Here is a 15,654-nt window from a genome sequence, read left to right as displayed (position 1 = left end):
TTTATTTCGGATTTTTATTTTTAAAAATTAGGTTTTAGAAGAGTTATAAGAATTATGTTTTTTTATTATAGTTGAAAATTTGCTATTTTTGGTAATTATGAATTTTAGTTATATATGTATATTAATGATGTAACAGACACATACAGATTAGTAAATTATCAATCAAATTATGAATTTTATAGAATTCATTTTCTATTTTCTTAGTTTTTTTTTTTTTTCATGGAATCGAAAGGTCCCTACAAAGAGTGTACATAAACTCTGTGAATTTGAAGTAGTTATCCTTAAGGAAGACGGTGATCGACCTTATCACGTTCATCCTTATGTCACAAATTATGGTGGGCATTCAATTACCACTATTTATTATCTTGTTGTGCAGTCTGCATGAGATTTTGATATGCTTCAAATATGGACTATGCCCTAAAATGAGGTGGACAAACTAATAAATGGCTTGAAAATACAACATACACATGAAGGTGGGCCCCACGGCTGGAGTTGTATTTGGAGACAAACCCAGTCAAGCTTGGCATAATTCAACTTGGTTCCGCTAACTTGGGTTAACTGAGGGCAAGCTCGAGCTTGAGTTTCCGGCAAGTATGAATTCGAACTTTTGAGCTGAGCATTTTCTTTCTAGATTTTATATGGGCAGACTCTTTTTTATATTATATACAATACATTAATTTAATTATATATAAATATAATAATATATAATTAAGTTATAACTCAAATGGAATCAAGCTGAGCTGAACTGAGTCAAGTTCAGGTGGAGGATTGAGCCAGCTAACTTGTATTTAGGCCAGCTAGAGCACCGCTCAAAATCCTATCAAGCTGAAAAAAATCAGCTCAGCTTGGCCCAAATCCAACTTCGAGTCAAGCCAAGCGGGAGTTTTTTCAATTGAATCTAGTGAAATAACCGAGCAAGCTTGGTTCATGTTCAACTCTTGCATGGCTAGGGAAACACCCACTGCATTGTCACCCCGGATCCGCTCCCAATACTCCAGCTCAATGCGGCCACCGCTCGTATAAGTAAAATGTACTCCCTCCATCAGGTGTTGTCCTCCATTACAATGACCTGGGGGCAAAAATCAGCCAAATGCATTGGAGGGCCACACGCTGTGAATATCAGGGCAAAGATGTCAGCCATATATTTGTGTCACCATGGTGTGTATCTTTCATCAAACCCTGTAACTCACCACGGTGAAGTGATCCAAATCTCATGGAAGCGGCTTGGCTGGTGTACCACATACCAGCTATATAGCTAGTTGGTGTATTGACATCAGCAAGTTCTGTGGTCCTATTATGAGGTATGTGTTATATCAAAACAGTTCATGCATTTGGCGAGCTAGTCTCAAGGGTTGAGCTGAAAAATAAGACAAATCTGAAGATCAATTGGACCACACTTCAAAAAGCAGTGGGGGATTGAATGTCTAACATTGAAACCCCTTGGGGGTCATAGAAGTTTTGGATCAATATGAAATTTTCTTTTCCTCTTCATCCATGTATTTATGACCTTATTGACAGATTAGATGGAAAATATCCACGCCATACAAAATTTTTAACGGTGAAAATCATTATCCTCGCTGTTATTTTTGGTGTGGTTCATTTGAGCTTTGGATATGATTAGTATTTTTTTCTAATTATCTAAAATGATCTCAAAAAATGGATGAACAGTGTGGATATAATAAATAAATCACCATGGGGCCATGTAACTTTGATCTCCTTTGAACCGTTCGTACAGCTTCAAGGTCGTCGGCGCTCGTCTTCGCGGAAGGAAGCAGATTGGTGTACCACACACCAGCTATATTACAGGTGTATTGACGTCAGCACATTTTGTAGTTCCCATGACGAGGTATGTGTTATATCCAAACCGTCTATCCATTTTACAAGCTTGTCTTAAGTTTTGAGATCAAGTGGACCACACTGCAAAAATTAGTGGGGATTGAACGTCTACCATTAAAATCCTTTTGGGGTTCATAGAAGTTTTGGATTAATATGAAATTCGTTTTTACTCTTAATTTAGGTCTTTGTGACCTTATTAATAGATTGGATGGAAAATAAACATTATTATGGGTCCTACCAAAATTTTCATGGTTAAATCATTATCTCCACTAGTGTCTGTAGTGTGGTTCATTTGATATTTGGATATGATTCATTTTTTGGATGGTACTCTAAAATGATCTCAAAAACTGGATAACGGTTGTGGATATGGTAAACCCATCATTGCGTGGCTATGTAACATTGATTTCTTTTGAACCGTTGGTAAATTCAAGGAGCGTCAGCGCTCGCCTCCGGATGACACGTATGGACACCAACTATATAGCTGGTGCGTGGTACACCAGCCAATCTACTTGGAAATGGATTGGCTACTCCCCCTGCCACAGCACCGTGGCTGATGGTCGGTGCTCCGTGGGCCCACTATAACATATGTGTTTCATCCATTTTTACGGATCAACTTAGTTTTTTATCTATAAATGAGAGGGATATAAATCTCATGTGAACTACAGGGAAGCAATAGTGATTGAATATCCACCATTAAAATCTTCCTAAGGCCCACTATAATATTTATTTGACATTCAATATGTTGATTAGGTCACACAGGATCAGATGAAGGCAAAAAACAAAAATCAGCTTGATCCAAAACTTTTATGGCCCCAAAAGGTTTTCAATGGTTGACACTCACTCAACACTGTTTCCTGTAATGTGGTCCACTTGAGATTTTCATATATCTCATTTTTGGTCTCATACTATAAAATGATATGGAAAAATAGATGGACAGCATGGATGAAATGTATATCTCATGGTAGGGCCTCGGAATTCCGACCACCAGCCATTGGCCGGTGGCAGGGGGAGTAGCCCATCCGTTTCCAATCCACTTCTCGTCTTCGAACGACACTTATCTACATTAGCTATATATCTGGTGTGTGGTACACGGACGCGGATTGCATCCTACCCCGGTCCGGACGGTAATCCGTCTAGAAAAGGCTATTTAGGGCTCATTATAATATAAAGGTTTTATCCACGTCATTAATTATTTTTCTCATATCATAGGAAACAAAAATTAAGGCAGTTTCAGGGATTAAGTTGACCAGAAAGTGTGGATTGAATGTCCACCATCAAAAACTTCTTGGGAGATGGAAAAGTTTTGGATCAAGCTGATATTTGTTTTTTCATTTCATCCACGTCTACATGGCCTTATTAATAGGTTGGATGTTAAAAAAAAAATAAAATCACGGTGGCCCTTACAAAGGTTTCAACGGTTGGTGCCATTATCACTGTAGCTTCATTTGAGTTGGTCCACTGAAGCTGTATATATACTTCAAATTTTTTTTTTTATCATACCTTAGAAAAACGATGAGCGGCGTTGATAAAACATTTACATCACGGTGGGCCCCACATAGACCTGCCCGGACGGATTACCGTCCGGGCGGGGGTAGGACGCAATCCGTGTCCGTGGTACACCAGCCTATCCGCTTCCAAATCTCATGCGGGCTGCACCGCACAAGCTCAAAGGTTTTAGGAACACTTTTACACGATTCCCGTTGATGTTGCTCCTAGCAGCATTCGGGCTGATTTATCGCATGTACGGTTCAAATATTGGTTCCATTGATGGACGGACTGGATTTACACATACAACACGGTGGGCCCCACAGAGCCTGGTTGATTTAGACGATTCCGCTCCTTCTACACCAGCGACCCCAGGCAAGTCGCTCGCAACCGTCCTTGTAACGCCACCCAGCAAACCCCAGCACTCTCCGCAAATCATTCCTTTCATGGCACCGGCTCCATCAAAGCTCTACTCCGGTCTCTCTCTCTCTCTATCTCTCTCTCTCTCTCCATTCATACCCTCATATTTCTGTCGATTTTACAGACGATGTCAGCCTTCTCGTCGTTGCGCTCGACACCAACCCTTTCTTCTGGGGAGGAGCATCGTCAAACCCCAACACACCCTCTCTCTCCTTCTCCAGATTCCTCAATCACGTGATCTCTCTCTTCTCATTTTTTTTTTTTTTCTAATTAGATTCATATAAAATGCATTTTTTAAAAACTTATTTTTCAATTTTCAGCTTCTCCCTTTCCTCAATTCCATTATTCTCCTCCACCAACTCAACCAAGTCGTTGTGATTGCCACTGGCGTCAATTCCTGCGACTACATCTACGACTCCTCGTCGCCGCCAATGACATCCGCCGCCTCTGAGAGCAGGAACATGCCTAGCGTCTGCTCGGCAGTCCTGCAGAATCTGGAGGATTTCTTGATCAGAGATCGACAGATTGGGAAGGATGAATTGGCAGCTGGGAATGGGTCTTCGCTTCTTTCTGGATCGCTGTCGCTGGCTCTTTGTTGTATCCTACCATTCACGTTTGTTTTGATTTGTTTGGTTTGGATAGTTTGTTTCATTTGATTCGGTTGATAGATATACAGAGGGTTTTCCGAGCTGGGCCACTTCATCCGCAGCCCCGAGTGAGTGATTTTTTACTGTTTATATCTTTTGGGTGTTGCAATATCTGCTGATTCTGCCCTCTTCTGCTTTGGGGTGTGTTTGGATACACTATGGAATTGGATTTCAATTTTAGTCTGATAAATTGAAAGAACGAATTGGAATTTCTCTCGTCAGCATTCGTGTTGAGGATCTGGGTGGGTTTGAAGTCAGGCTCGAAAGAAATGCAAGGGGTCATTTGGCAACTTGGAAATATGTGGTGCTGGAAATGGAACCTTAAGTAGGGCAAATTCCTGCATTTCGCAACCAGGAAAAATGTAAGCAATGGATTCCGGTTGGAAGCCAATTCTGGCAGAAGACCAACTTTCGAATTGGTGGACAAAGGGTAGCTTGCAAATTCCAGGGAATAATTCCCTTCCAATGGTCGGGTGTTTTATTTGTTTCATAAAAAGACATTTCCAAGTGCCCAGACATGGTTTCTAGATTCCACAGAATTTCATTCCCTGATGTCAAACATGACTGACAGAGTCAGTTTTTCAGGGAATTTGTTTCCTGGAAATAATTTCCTTGGTAACTTCTAAATTCCAAGTTGCCAAATAACTCCCAACTGGAATTTGGGAAACGCTTTCTCATTATAAATTTACTAGGAAGCATCATGTAATTCTTGCCAAATCCTCTTTGGTTCGACTGAATGTTTGGAATTCTATTCGCTTGCATCAAATTCATACTTGTTGTGTGGGCCAGTTATAACTCAATATGATACTTATGTTTTCATGCTCACTACATGAGGAAAGTAAGCTAAGGTTCCAAGTGCTACAAACTGCTTTACAGTGTTTGAGCCTTTAAAAGGGCATAGAATTATGAGATGCTGTTTGAATTTCTCAAAATTGTTTAACGTGTATTAATAATCCATCAAATCCATCGAACGAGCCTTTGCTTTTCTAAGTTGACATATTGTAATTTTGATTTTCTTTGGTAGTTCTCAGGTTGCCTTTTGGGTGTCCCCTTCCTCTTGTATGTTTTTGTTCTTTTAATAAAATAATCATTCTCCCTCTCTCTAAAAAAAAAAACCCATCAATCCTATTTTTCAGGCTTGAGTCTGTGAATCCATGCTCCTGTTGGATTCCAACAGTTGTACCTGTACGTATGCACCATAAACTGGAAAATGAACTCAAGGCCTTCCGTCATTTGTTTTTCTGTCAGTCTAAAACCATATATTTGCAATAAGCAGAAATAAAATAAATGAAACTTCTAAAAGGCCAAAGGAGCAAGGTCCAAGGCTGAAACTACAGAGACTGCGGCTTTTCCCCAAATACATCTGACATTACATGATGATTTGCCCAATCATATGTGCTACAAAGTTGGTATCAGTAAATAGAATATAAAGCAAGGTTGGACGTAGAATTGATATTAACTGAATAAGTTAAATTCTCCAAATTGCATGCAGAGGATTGATTGTTTTAAATGTCTTCCTGTTTGGATCTGCTTTCCATTGCCTTTGATGTGCCAGGCAACTTTCCTTAGCATGTAGATGTTTGGGTTGTACACTTTCTATTGTGAAAATATATATTAAACTGTCTTTGAACCTTTAACTAACATCCTTTACAGATCTTATGCTTACAGGGATCTCCAGATGGGCCAGAACAGTATGTGCACCATGTTTTACGTTCACCATTTTGGAATTTTTAATATTGTTTTCCTACTCTGAAAGCTTATCTTGGCAGATATGTTGCTGTAATGAATGCAATATTCTCAGCTCAACGTTCCATGGTATTGTATGCATAAGGGAGCTAAAATTTTATTATCATGGTTTCTTTCATTTACTCTATTCCGTTTTTGGTTGAGAAAGTTTAAGCACATTCTCAACTAAAGTATTTTATGATTTTCATTTCTACCATACTCATTTTGGTTCTGGTGATCACATAGAACAAGGGTATTGCATTATGCAGACATGCGTGTGCATATCCCCTCCCCGACACACACTCGCACACACGCGCCACACACCTGCCCCAACACACCCACACAAATGCATACACGACCACCCCCACTCACACACATATACACTGGCCCACGTGCAGCCACGCCCATGCCAATGTGCACTTTTAAAAAAAATTCTTTTGGTGAAATCTTTATGTGTGCTACCTTTTCACCTGCAGATTCCTATAGATTCATGTGTTGTCGGCATTCAACACTCTGCCTTCCTTCAACAGGTGGTAATTTTGGGATGATTTTTTTTATACATTAGATTGTAACATAACTTTAACATGACCTTTCTGTTACTTACATGGATTGCTTATACTGTGATTTTTAATGCCAGGCCTCGTACATAACAGGGGGTGTTTATCTGAAGCCCCAACATTTAGATGGGTTGTTTCAATATCTTTCGGTATGTTACTTACCAGAAGAAGAAGAAGAAAAAAAAAACACTTTATCCCTGCTCTAGAGGTTTTTTTTTTTTTTTTGTTGCTTCCAATGGCATGTTATTTCTGCTCTCAGTCAGCAATGTGAATGACTGAAGTATTAAACATCATTCCCTGTTAGTTGTGGATGGTAGGTTATGCTTTAAACTTCATTGATGTAGTGAAAAATAAGAGTTTCCTTGGGGTCCAAGTGGGTTTTAAAAAGAAAGCTTGATGGTGATAGAATTGCTGGCTTCAGTTCACAATGCTCGGGTTCTGATCACAGGGCATTACTGCATGGTTCCAATGAATTCTGATATTTTTCCCTCTTTTGCACTTTTTCCTCTGCCCTATTAGGTTTATTGACTTTGGGTCCTTATGGATACCATTTTTTGTTTCCACAAATATTTAGTTCTAGTATATGAGGCTAAAACAAAAAATGAGATTACAGTTCAAAAAAAAAGAAAAAAAAAGAAAACAGAAAATGTGAAGCCTTCATGCACCACCCAAAATGTACAGAGGAACAGATGCATATCTGTTTCAAAGAAGAATAAAAAACTGCTGATTTGTTTATATCCAAATGTCGTTAAGTTATAAGAAAAAAAAAAAAACCAATGCGAAGGCTGATTTAACACTTCTACACATGCCAAGTTCAGCCTCTGTTGTCTCTAAGATTTTTCCTAATAGAATACCACCATGTTACTGTTGTGGGTCAGCCGTGTTAAAAGGTATTAACATTTACTTAATGGCTTTGTTTGTCTTGTTACACTGTTATCATTAGAGGTATATAGCATATCATCACGAACGGTTTTTTTTTTTTTCTTTTTCTTTCTATCATCTTCATATTTGTCTCCCTTCCCAATGAAACCTCTTTTATTTGAGTACTTGTAACGTGGCATGCAAAACTTGTTTCTATTGTTAATGCTACTAAAATGATCCTTTGGAAAATATGCAGATGGTATTTGCAACAGATTTGCAGTCCCGAAGTTTTCTACAACTTCCAAAGCCTGTAGGGGTGGACTTCCGTGCCTCGTAAGTGCCTCTCAATGTTGCCATTCAACATGCTAGTTCCCTGTTGTGGTTTATATCCAGCTGCCATGCGTCATCTTCAATATCCTTAGAATGCATGTTAGCCATACACGCTAACTGGCATATGGTTCAGCTGTTCCCCGCACTGTGGTATGGAAAGTGGAAGAATGTGGTTTTGTCAAGTGCCCTTTTTGACCATATATTCTATTTAGGACCTACTCCATGCATGAGTGACAAGACGGTTGCTCGTGGTTGGCTCGTCTGTGCCCCATAGTGTATGTTTTTCTTCTTGGTTTTGATAAGGATATCTGTTACTGCTCAGAAAAGATTAGTGAGTACAGTCCACAGCCTTTATGTATGGGTGCAGGTGCATTTTTATCTGCCATTCACTTCCATTGTTATGTTTGTGCATTTGCAAGTGTGCTTTATACTGTAATATATAGTCTTTTTACCATTTCTACTTCCTACTGCGAGTTGGCTGATAATATCTTTGAAGCATGCAGATGCTTTTGCCATAAAAAGACCATCGACATGGGCTACATTTGTTCAGTTTGTTTGTCTATATACTGCAAACACCACAAGAAATGTTCCACCTGTGGGTGAGTACCTCTAACTTCTCAAAGCATAATGTTTTCTTAAGGACCATTTTCTCTGAAAGTTCAACTCTTATTAATACAGTCATTTCATTCTTCTATTTAGGACCTGTTTGGAAAGGGTTTGTATGCTTAATCCAAAAAACTAGGGTTTTGGACATGCAAAACCGTCTGGTCGGAAATATGTCTAAAAGGGTGCCTTATCTTATCCATTTAATTTAATTTCCTGCTCTGAGGGAAATGGGTTGTGCTAATGTTGTCCACTTCAATGTGAGCTGCCTGCATGCTAATAGTCTGTTAAATGTGTTTATTTGTTTTTGTTTTTGCGCCCCCGAGAAGATGAGTGGATTTTATTAAGGCCAAAAGCCACGAAACAACAAAAGCAAAGGCCTCAAAAGGCAAGTGACTGTTGTCACTCTGCCTTGAGAAGTCCAAGAAATGAAAAACTGCCATGCAAAACCAAGGAAAAAAAAAAAAAGTCTTTAAATCCCTGCACCGCAAAGGCCCTTCATCCACTGTGAGAGCCAGAGACACGCTTTTGGCCTTAAATTTTATTTAGGCCAAAAGCCGCGAAACAACAAAAGCAAAGGCCTCAAAAGGCAAGTGACTGTTGTCACTCTGCCTTGAGAAGTCCAAGAAATGAAAAACTGCCATGCAAAACCAAGGAAAAAAAAAGTCTTTAAATCCCTGCACCGCAAAGGCCCTGCATCCACTGTGAGAGCCAGAGACACGCTCTATGCCAAAGCCCCACTCATGATGGAACCCAGTCCCTATATAAAGAAGCTAAAGGGAAACCCATTAACTCATGATTTTGGAGGGTCACTCAAATGCATACAAGGAATTCATTGATTTATGGTTAAAAGACTCAGCAACTCATTTGGCCCTAGTCGAATCAGGATTGGCCTGAGTCAGGGCTGAATTGGCCTAACTTGCCTGAGTCAGGAGTGACTTGTGTTACTGAACCGGATCAGGTGCTACCAAATCGAAGTTGACCCAGGCAAGTTGTATCAGCCTCTCCTTCTTAAAACCATGTTTAAAGCTCCGATCTTCAGCACCTTTCCTTAAAAGATCCTAGATTTTCTCTCTCTACAGCCACCATATAATTGCATATGGAATCAACTGCCATATGATATGATAGATGCCTAGTCCTAAAAAGGACTAGCTGTCCATCCAGCGACGATGTGGAAGTGGACTTATTTAAGACCCATCAATTCTAGAAAAGGTTAGAGAAGTTTGCCCAAACATCGTGAAACCACCTGTTAATGCAAAAATAGATTGTTAACAGATTCCCATCAGCTCTATACATTGAGCGCCTCTTTGGGACCACAATATTTCTCTTCCTTTGATGATTTTATTTGTTGCAGAGATCCAAGCAAAGGCTTGAACCCTGGGTGCATTGGCACCTTCCAAAATCTTGTGCAGGATGTGGGGACACACCAATTGCACATATACCTTGAACAGGGACTTGGAAGTGAAAATCCCTCTAGGAGACCACTTCCAAACTTTTCTCTCATCCTCTAAGATATCAATGATGGACCCCTACTATTTGCCCTAGAGGCCAACATGAAAGTTGGCTTCTTCACTGTTAAGGTTCCCATGGAGAGGTACATCCCACCCCACAATCCCCCTATAAACTCAGAGCAAATTTATTTATTTATTTTATTATTATTTTATCACCTCTCCATAACTCCTTCATTGTTAAGGTTCCCATGGAGAGGTACATCCCACCCCACAATCCCACTATAAACTCAGAGCAAATTTATTTATTTATTTTATTATTATTTTATCACCTCTCCATAACTAGAAGCCAAGGAATGTAAGGATGGGAAACAAACAGCACGTGGTTCATCATCAGGTCACATGTCTTCTCAAAAGCCAACTCTCACCGTGGCCAAGAAAGAACTGTATACTCTTGTGAGGAATATGCTTCCAAGTATCTCCTGAATTAGCTTGCTATAGTCTAACACATCAGACCTGCAATTCCGAGAAGGGATCCTGGGGAACCAACCCTCTTTGTACTTTCTGAAATTCACCTCTCTATGCTACACTTCTGGTTCCTCGAACCTCCGCCAGCATTTACCCTGCAATGCCTAGTTCTTTTAATTAATTCTTCCAACACATACACGTTCCCTTTTTTATTTTTAGACATCATCCCCTTTCAGGAGATAAAATTTGTGACACTCCTCTCTCCCCTCCCACAAGAAGCCCTGCCTAACTTTGTCAGTTTTCTTTTCCATGAGGGCAGATGCCTTGAAGAGGGAAAGAAATTGCACCGGATAAATAAAACTTCTTCCACCTTGCTAGCATCAATTCAATCCTCTCAATGATCGAACCCTAGGAGGAGACAGCATTTGCAGAGTGATGAATGGGGATGCATCCAGCACATCCCCTCGATTCACAGTGCAGTTAGGTGTCGATTAGTCTGCACAGAGCTGGGATTTGGAGTCCTGACGCCACCCTTTTCTGCTAAGAAATGGGGAGGCATCTGGCACATCCCCTCAATCCTCAGTGGAAAAGACGTGTTTGCAGGCCCTGGCAATGAGCACTGAGGACGGAAGAGAAGGTTGCTAGGGTTTTTTATGTGTTAGAGACGATTAGGGGTGCACACGGTTCGGTTCCGGTTTCGAAACTGGAACCGAATAGTTAAGGAGATAGATGATTGGTAACTGCCAGCTGTTGATATGGACCATTCATGTGTAGGGGGCCACCTTTAGTTCTCATCCCTTTTGAAACCGGATCCGAACCGTGTGCACCCCTAGAGATGATCACTCTGGTAGGTACTTTTTAACTATTTATATTGTAGCAGCTTATTGAAAGGTTTCTTAGCACTTTCTAGCCCTATTAAATGTTACATTACACATAAATTCAGGATACACCAGTAACAGAGAAATGGCAGCAGATATTAACATGTAATCCATAAATCTACTTGCAGTCGTCAAATATAAAGAAAGATTAACAGACTCAAACACAACTCGAGAGTTAGGGTTTATCCTATGCCCACAAAAGAGCTCAAAAGCCCAGTCTTCAACAGAAACCAGAAAATCCCATGCAGAGCTGAAACATACTAAGCCTAAAGCCTAAGACAATCCCAACTCTTCATCCAATACAATCCTGACCATACATTCCAATGACATAACTAAACCTATTTCATCCAATAATGGCGAAAATATGCCATTAAATGAGACTGATTCTGAGTTCCCATTGTTGATCTACACCCTGGTTGTTTATAACTTGCGTAAGCATTAAGTTTATGAATTCAAATAGGTCATTGAATCTTTGGCAAATTAGGAAGGAGCAAGTTAAGATTGATCTATGGTATTTTCTGGATTTCATGAAGTTCAAGAGAACACATGCCATTTCTTAGTGGTCCCTAACGAGCATTCATCTTTTTTTTTGTGATGTAGATCTGTTTTCAATCAGGCAAATCCTGACCTTAACTCGACTCCGGACAGAAAAAGAAAGGCTCCGGAATCTTAACCTCTCACTAGCACACTGAGCTGTCATTCCGAGATCAAGCTCCTTCAATTCGTAGCCAGTTAAGAGGCTACCCAGTTTCAGTTCTCGAGTATTTGTTCCCATTCTGGATTTCTTCCCTTAACTGTTACCTTTCACCTGCAGATGGAACTGAAGGAGTTTGACAATCATGGTCAGCAGCATCATCATAGCCTTTTACAAGCTATCTGTGGTCTGCATTCCAATGACAGGATAAGTTACCAAAACACTGCAGTTATGGAACTTGCTGTTGCAATCAAGGGAGTTTAGAATCCAGTGGAGAGGCCGAATCTGCAATTCTCTTCATCTAACTTTCAAGTGCTAGTCAGGAAATGTCGAGTTTCCCATTGAATCTCATGAGTCAATGCGCATTGACTGTCACTGGACTGGAGAGATGATGCAACCGATACCAGCAGGCAATTGATTTCTGAAAGCAAAGTAAGCTTGTGTTGGGGGAAATGTAATGACATCCATATGCTTCTGGGACTCTCATTTCCATTTATTGAAGAACAGGGAGGCCCATGTCACATATGTGGGTGATTTCATGAGTCTTGTAGCAGGTCCAGGTTCTCTTTCTTCATATGCTGAATTACAGATGCAAGAGCTGTGCATTGTCATGCTTCTTTGTCACAGTTTATTGCTTTGGTGTGGCCTTATCCACACATGAGCCATGTGATCAGGATATCCATACAGCGGGCCTCACTCCCAGCAAGCTATGTTGTGAATGTTGAATCAAATCTATTCATTTCTGTTTGATGGTCTTATCCAACTGGCAGGGTTTTCCTATATGAGGGACAGACCACAACTTAAAAATTAATGGTGAACCAACATCGTTGTCATTGTGTATTTGAGGACACGTTTCAGGCATGCTCCATCCACCACAGGACCTACATTTTGAGTGATGGATGATGTGAGTATGAATGAGGCACCAACACTCCATGATGGTCACCGCCATCTGAGCAAGTGAAGAGGCAATTGAGTAAAAATAATGCATATGGGTGAGATCCAGGCCCTGCATCAAGTGGGCCTCACTGTGCATGCCTTGTCCCAAAAATCAAGCCTGCCGGTTGATTAGGTGGGAGTACCCAGGTACTAGAAAAATGAATGACTGGAAGAAAAAAAAGAAAAAGATGGGGGAGTCTGAAGCCTGCTCTGGGGCATATTGATTATTGGACTGCTCGATCACAATCTCCCAAGGTCAAAGATGCAATCCATGCATGTTAGGCCATTGAATCGTTTAGTTGTGGGTCTTAAGGAGATTGACTTGGAGGGAATGCTTTCTGCATCAATACTCCTTGGATTGAAAAAACTCCTCGATTATCCTGGTGATGCACTCACAGCGATCAACGGATTATGGAGGAATAGGATGTAACCTGTTGATGGTGGATTGATGGTGATGGCCGATCAAGGTGAAGTTGTTAATGCTGCTGTATGTCCTCACCACAGTGATCAATTGGCCCGATCCCTTCGAATTCCCCCATCAAAGATTCGTCATTTGCTAAGGTTCAACATCCCATCGTGCATATATCGATAACGTCTTCTTAGGTGAAGATTTAATAATCCATTAGATTCTATGGATGTGTTGGCGGGGATCAAGATGGAGATGATGAGAAAGCAAGGTGGAGTTGATAACGGTTGTCCGCGTTTATCGAGGCAACATGCACCATTTGTCTGCAATGGTGGCGAAGATCAATGATGGTAATTGTCCGTAAACCAATACTGCAATTTAGTGAATGTTTCATTGACAAATAACATTGATTGAGTTGATAAGGTCCTTCAACGATTGGCCTAGGAATGAGAAGAAAAAATTGAGAAATTTGAAAACCCTGCGCCGAACTTTGCAAGGGTAATCTCAATCTCACCAAAACACTCAATGGGCATTTTTTCTTCTTCTTGATGATCTGTGGCTATAATTCCCACTGTGTGAAACCTATTTATTAAAAGACATCTGAAATTCACCTCTTCTAAAGAATTGTTGGGGAGCCGTGGAAACATATAAAGACCAATCAAGTAAAGTACATGCAATTGCACAAACTGGAACAATTTAAATTTTTTGTGGAAAAACTCATGCAAGAAAAAAACCACTACGCAAAATGATGCCTAATACACTATGAAAGTATAAATTATAACAAATAGTCTTATCAATTCAAACAAGCCTTGAATCTACTTCAATAGCTCTAATTAATGTCAACCCCAAAATGATGTATGTTTTTTTTTTTTAAAATCTACATTGGTCATTCGTTTTGCCAACTCATTTCAGGGCATGAGCTTAAAATTGAGACATGTCCAAAGCTTAAGTGGACCATACCTAGAGGTGGACACGAGTCTAACCGAGTCGAGCCTGGCATAGCTTGACTTGGCTCGGCCGCCAGTTGACCCCAGCTCGAACTCAGCTCGGCTCGGTCCTCGAGCCTGACTAGCCAGCTTAGTTCGGTTCAGTTAGTAGCTCGGGCCAATTCGAGCCAAGTTTGAGCCAAGATTGAGTCTCTATGGCATTTTCTCAAACAACATAGAGTGCACTTTCTATTTCTCACGGAATGTAAAGCATCAACATTAATTTACAAGTATTTCATCAAACGCTGGATAGGCAACAAAAAAAATCAAGATATGATAGTATTTGTTTCATAGCCATACCTTCTTCGCCACCAACCAACACTTCGTTGAGTCATTTCATCAAATACTTATTGAGCAACATCAATATCAAAATAACCGAGTCACTGAACTAGTTTGATCCGAGTTCGATTTGAGTTGGGGTACGATCCGAGTTGAGTCGAGCTTGGGCAAGCTCGAACTTGGCTTGAAAAATTTTCAAGCTTAAAAAATCAGCTTGACTCTGCTGGAACTCAGTTTCAAACCATATCGAATCAAGCTTTTTCGAGTCGAGTCGAGTTGAGCGAGCTAACCGAGCTAACTCGGTTCATGTACAACTCTTAACCATACCACAAAATATAATGGGGATGATGATGTTCGTGGTTAAAACATTCCTAGGGACGACAGTGATGTTTATTTCTCATCTAATCCGTTAATAAGGTCACAATGACCTGGATGAAGGGAAAAAGAAATATCATCTTGATCCAAAATGTTCTATGGTCCCCAGGAAATTATCAACAGTAAACCTTCAATCCCCACTGTTTCCTGTGGTGTGGTCCACTTGAGCTTTAGATCTACTTCAATCCCCTAAAATGAGCTGGAAAAAATGGATGAACGGGGTGGATAACACATACATCATGGTGGCCCCACAGAGCTTTGACACCGGCTTAGCTGGCAGGTGTTGGGGTCACCAGCCAAACCGCGTTCGTGTGATCAAAGTAGATGAACCGATAGAGACATGCACAGTGATCCTGGTAGGCCCACCTGGGCTCATGGAAGAATTTGAATGATCAAAGTGGGAATGCGTGGCTCTTGTGGAAAGAAAAAAAGGTCCACTGATAACATGGTCAAGTTCTTTCAGGACGGGAGACTTTACAGGCGCCGTCAATCTGTAATGGACCCACGCAATAAACAGTCAAGATCGTTGTCGTACAGACGGGGGGACCTACAGTTCAATTAGTGTCCTGGCGGGCTAAGCCCATGGGCTTCTAGGCCAGCCGGACATTCCCGTTATCAAAGGGGCTCAATTTTCAGGAATGGGCCCGCTCTCAGAAGAGCCCAAGTTCAACCCATACTCGGTCAGGCCCAAAAGCTTGTCGGGCCAGCCCGTCAGGTGTG

At 40.7% G+C, this 15,654-nt stretch overlaps 1 protein-coding gene across 3 annotated transcripts; it reads left to right on the top strand.

Annotated features, from left to right (window-relative positions):
- The first annotated feature begins 3,471 nt into the window (after window positions 1-3,471).
- Window positions 3,472-12,494, top strand: LOC131236449 (general transcription and DNA repair factor IIH subunit TFB4). Of its 3 annotated transcripts, XR_009166749.1 has the most exons (12): window positions 3,472-3,798; window positions 3,866-3,975; window positions 4,062-4,338; window positions 4,410-4,456; window positions 6,042-6,079; window positions 6,158-6,203; window positions 6,590-6,643; window positions 6,751-6,819; window positions 7,788-7,864; window positions 8,365-8,460; window positions 11,859-11,989; window positions 12,073-12,494. XR_009166749.1 is itself a non-coding variant. In XM_058233619.1 (11 exons), the coding sequence occupies exons 1-11, from the start codon at window positions 3,480-3,482 to the stop codon at window positions 12,080-12,082; spliced, it is 1,143 nt and encodes a 380-aa protein (XP_058089602.1). In that variant the 5' UTR covers window positions 3,472-3,479; the 3' UTR covers window positions 12,083-12,494. The 3 variants fall into 3 exon arrangements, 2 of the variants coding, with proteins under 2 accessions (XP_058089602.1, XP_058089601.1); XM_058233619.1 differs by lacking the exon at window positions 11,859-11,989; XM_058233618.1 differs by having other exon boundaries at window positions 11,859-12,494.
- The last annotated feature ends 3,160 nt before the right edge of the window (window positions 12,495-15,654 follow it).

The sequence above is a fragment of the Magnolia sinica genome, chromosome 2 (genome assembly GCF_029962835.1).
Source record: "Magnolia sinica isolate HGM2019 chromosome 2, MsV1, whole genome shotgun sequence".
NCBI classification, from domain to species: Eukaryota; Viridiplantae; Streptophyta; class Magnoliopsida; order Magnoliales; family Magnoliaceae; genus Magnolia; species Magnolia sinica.
Note: the sequence above shows the minus strand (reverse complement) of the source record. Positions and strands in the feature narration are given on the sequence as shown.

Coding starts and splice junctions, on each gene's coding strand:
- LOC131236449 (XM_058233618.1), top strand. CDS start 3,480: ATGCGGGCTGCACCGCACAAGCTCAAAGGTTTTAGGAACACTTTTACA. Junction 7,865..8,364: donor GGGGTGGACTTCCGTGCCTC/GTAAGTGCCTCT, acceptor TGAAGCATGCAG/ATGCTTTTGCCATAAAAAGA. Junction 8,461..11,858: donor AAGAAATGTTCCACCTGTGG/GTGAGTACCTCT, acceptor TTTGTGATGTAG/ATCTGTTTTCAATCAGGCAA.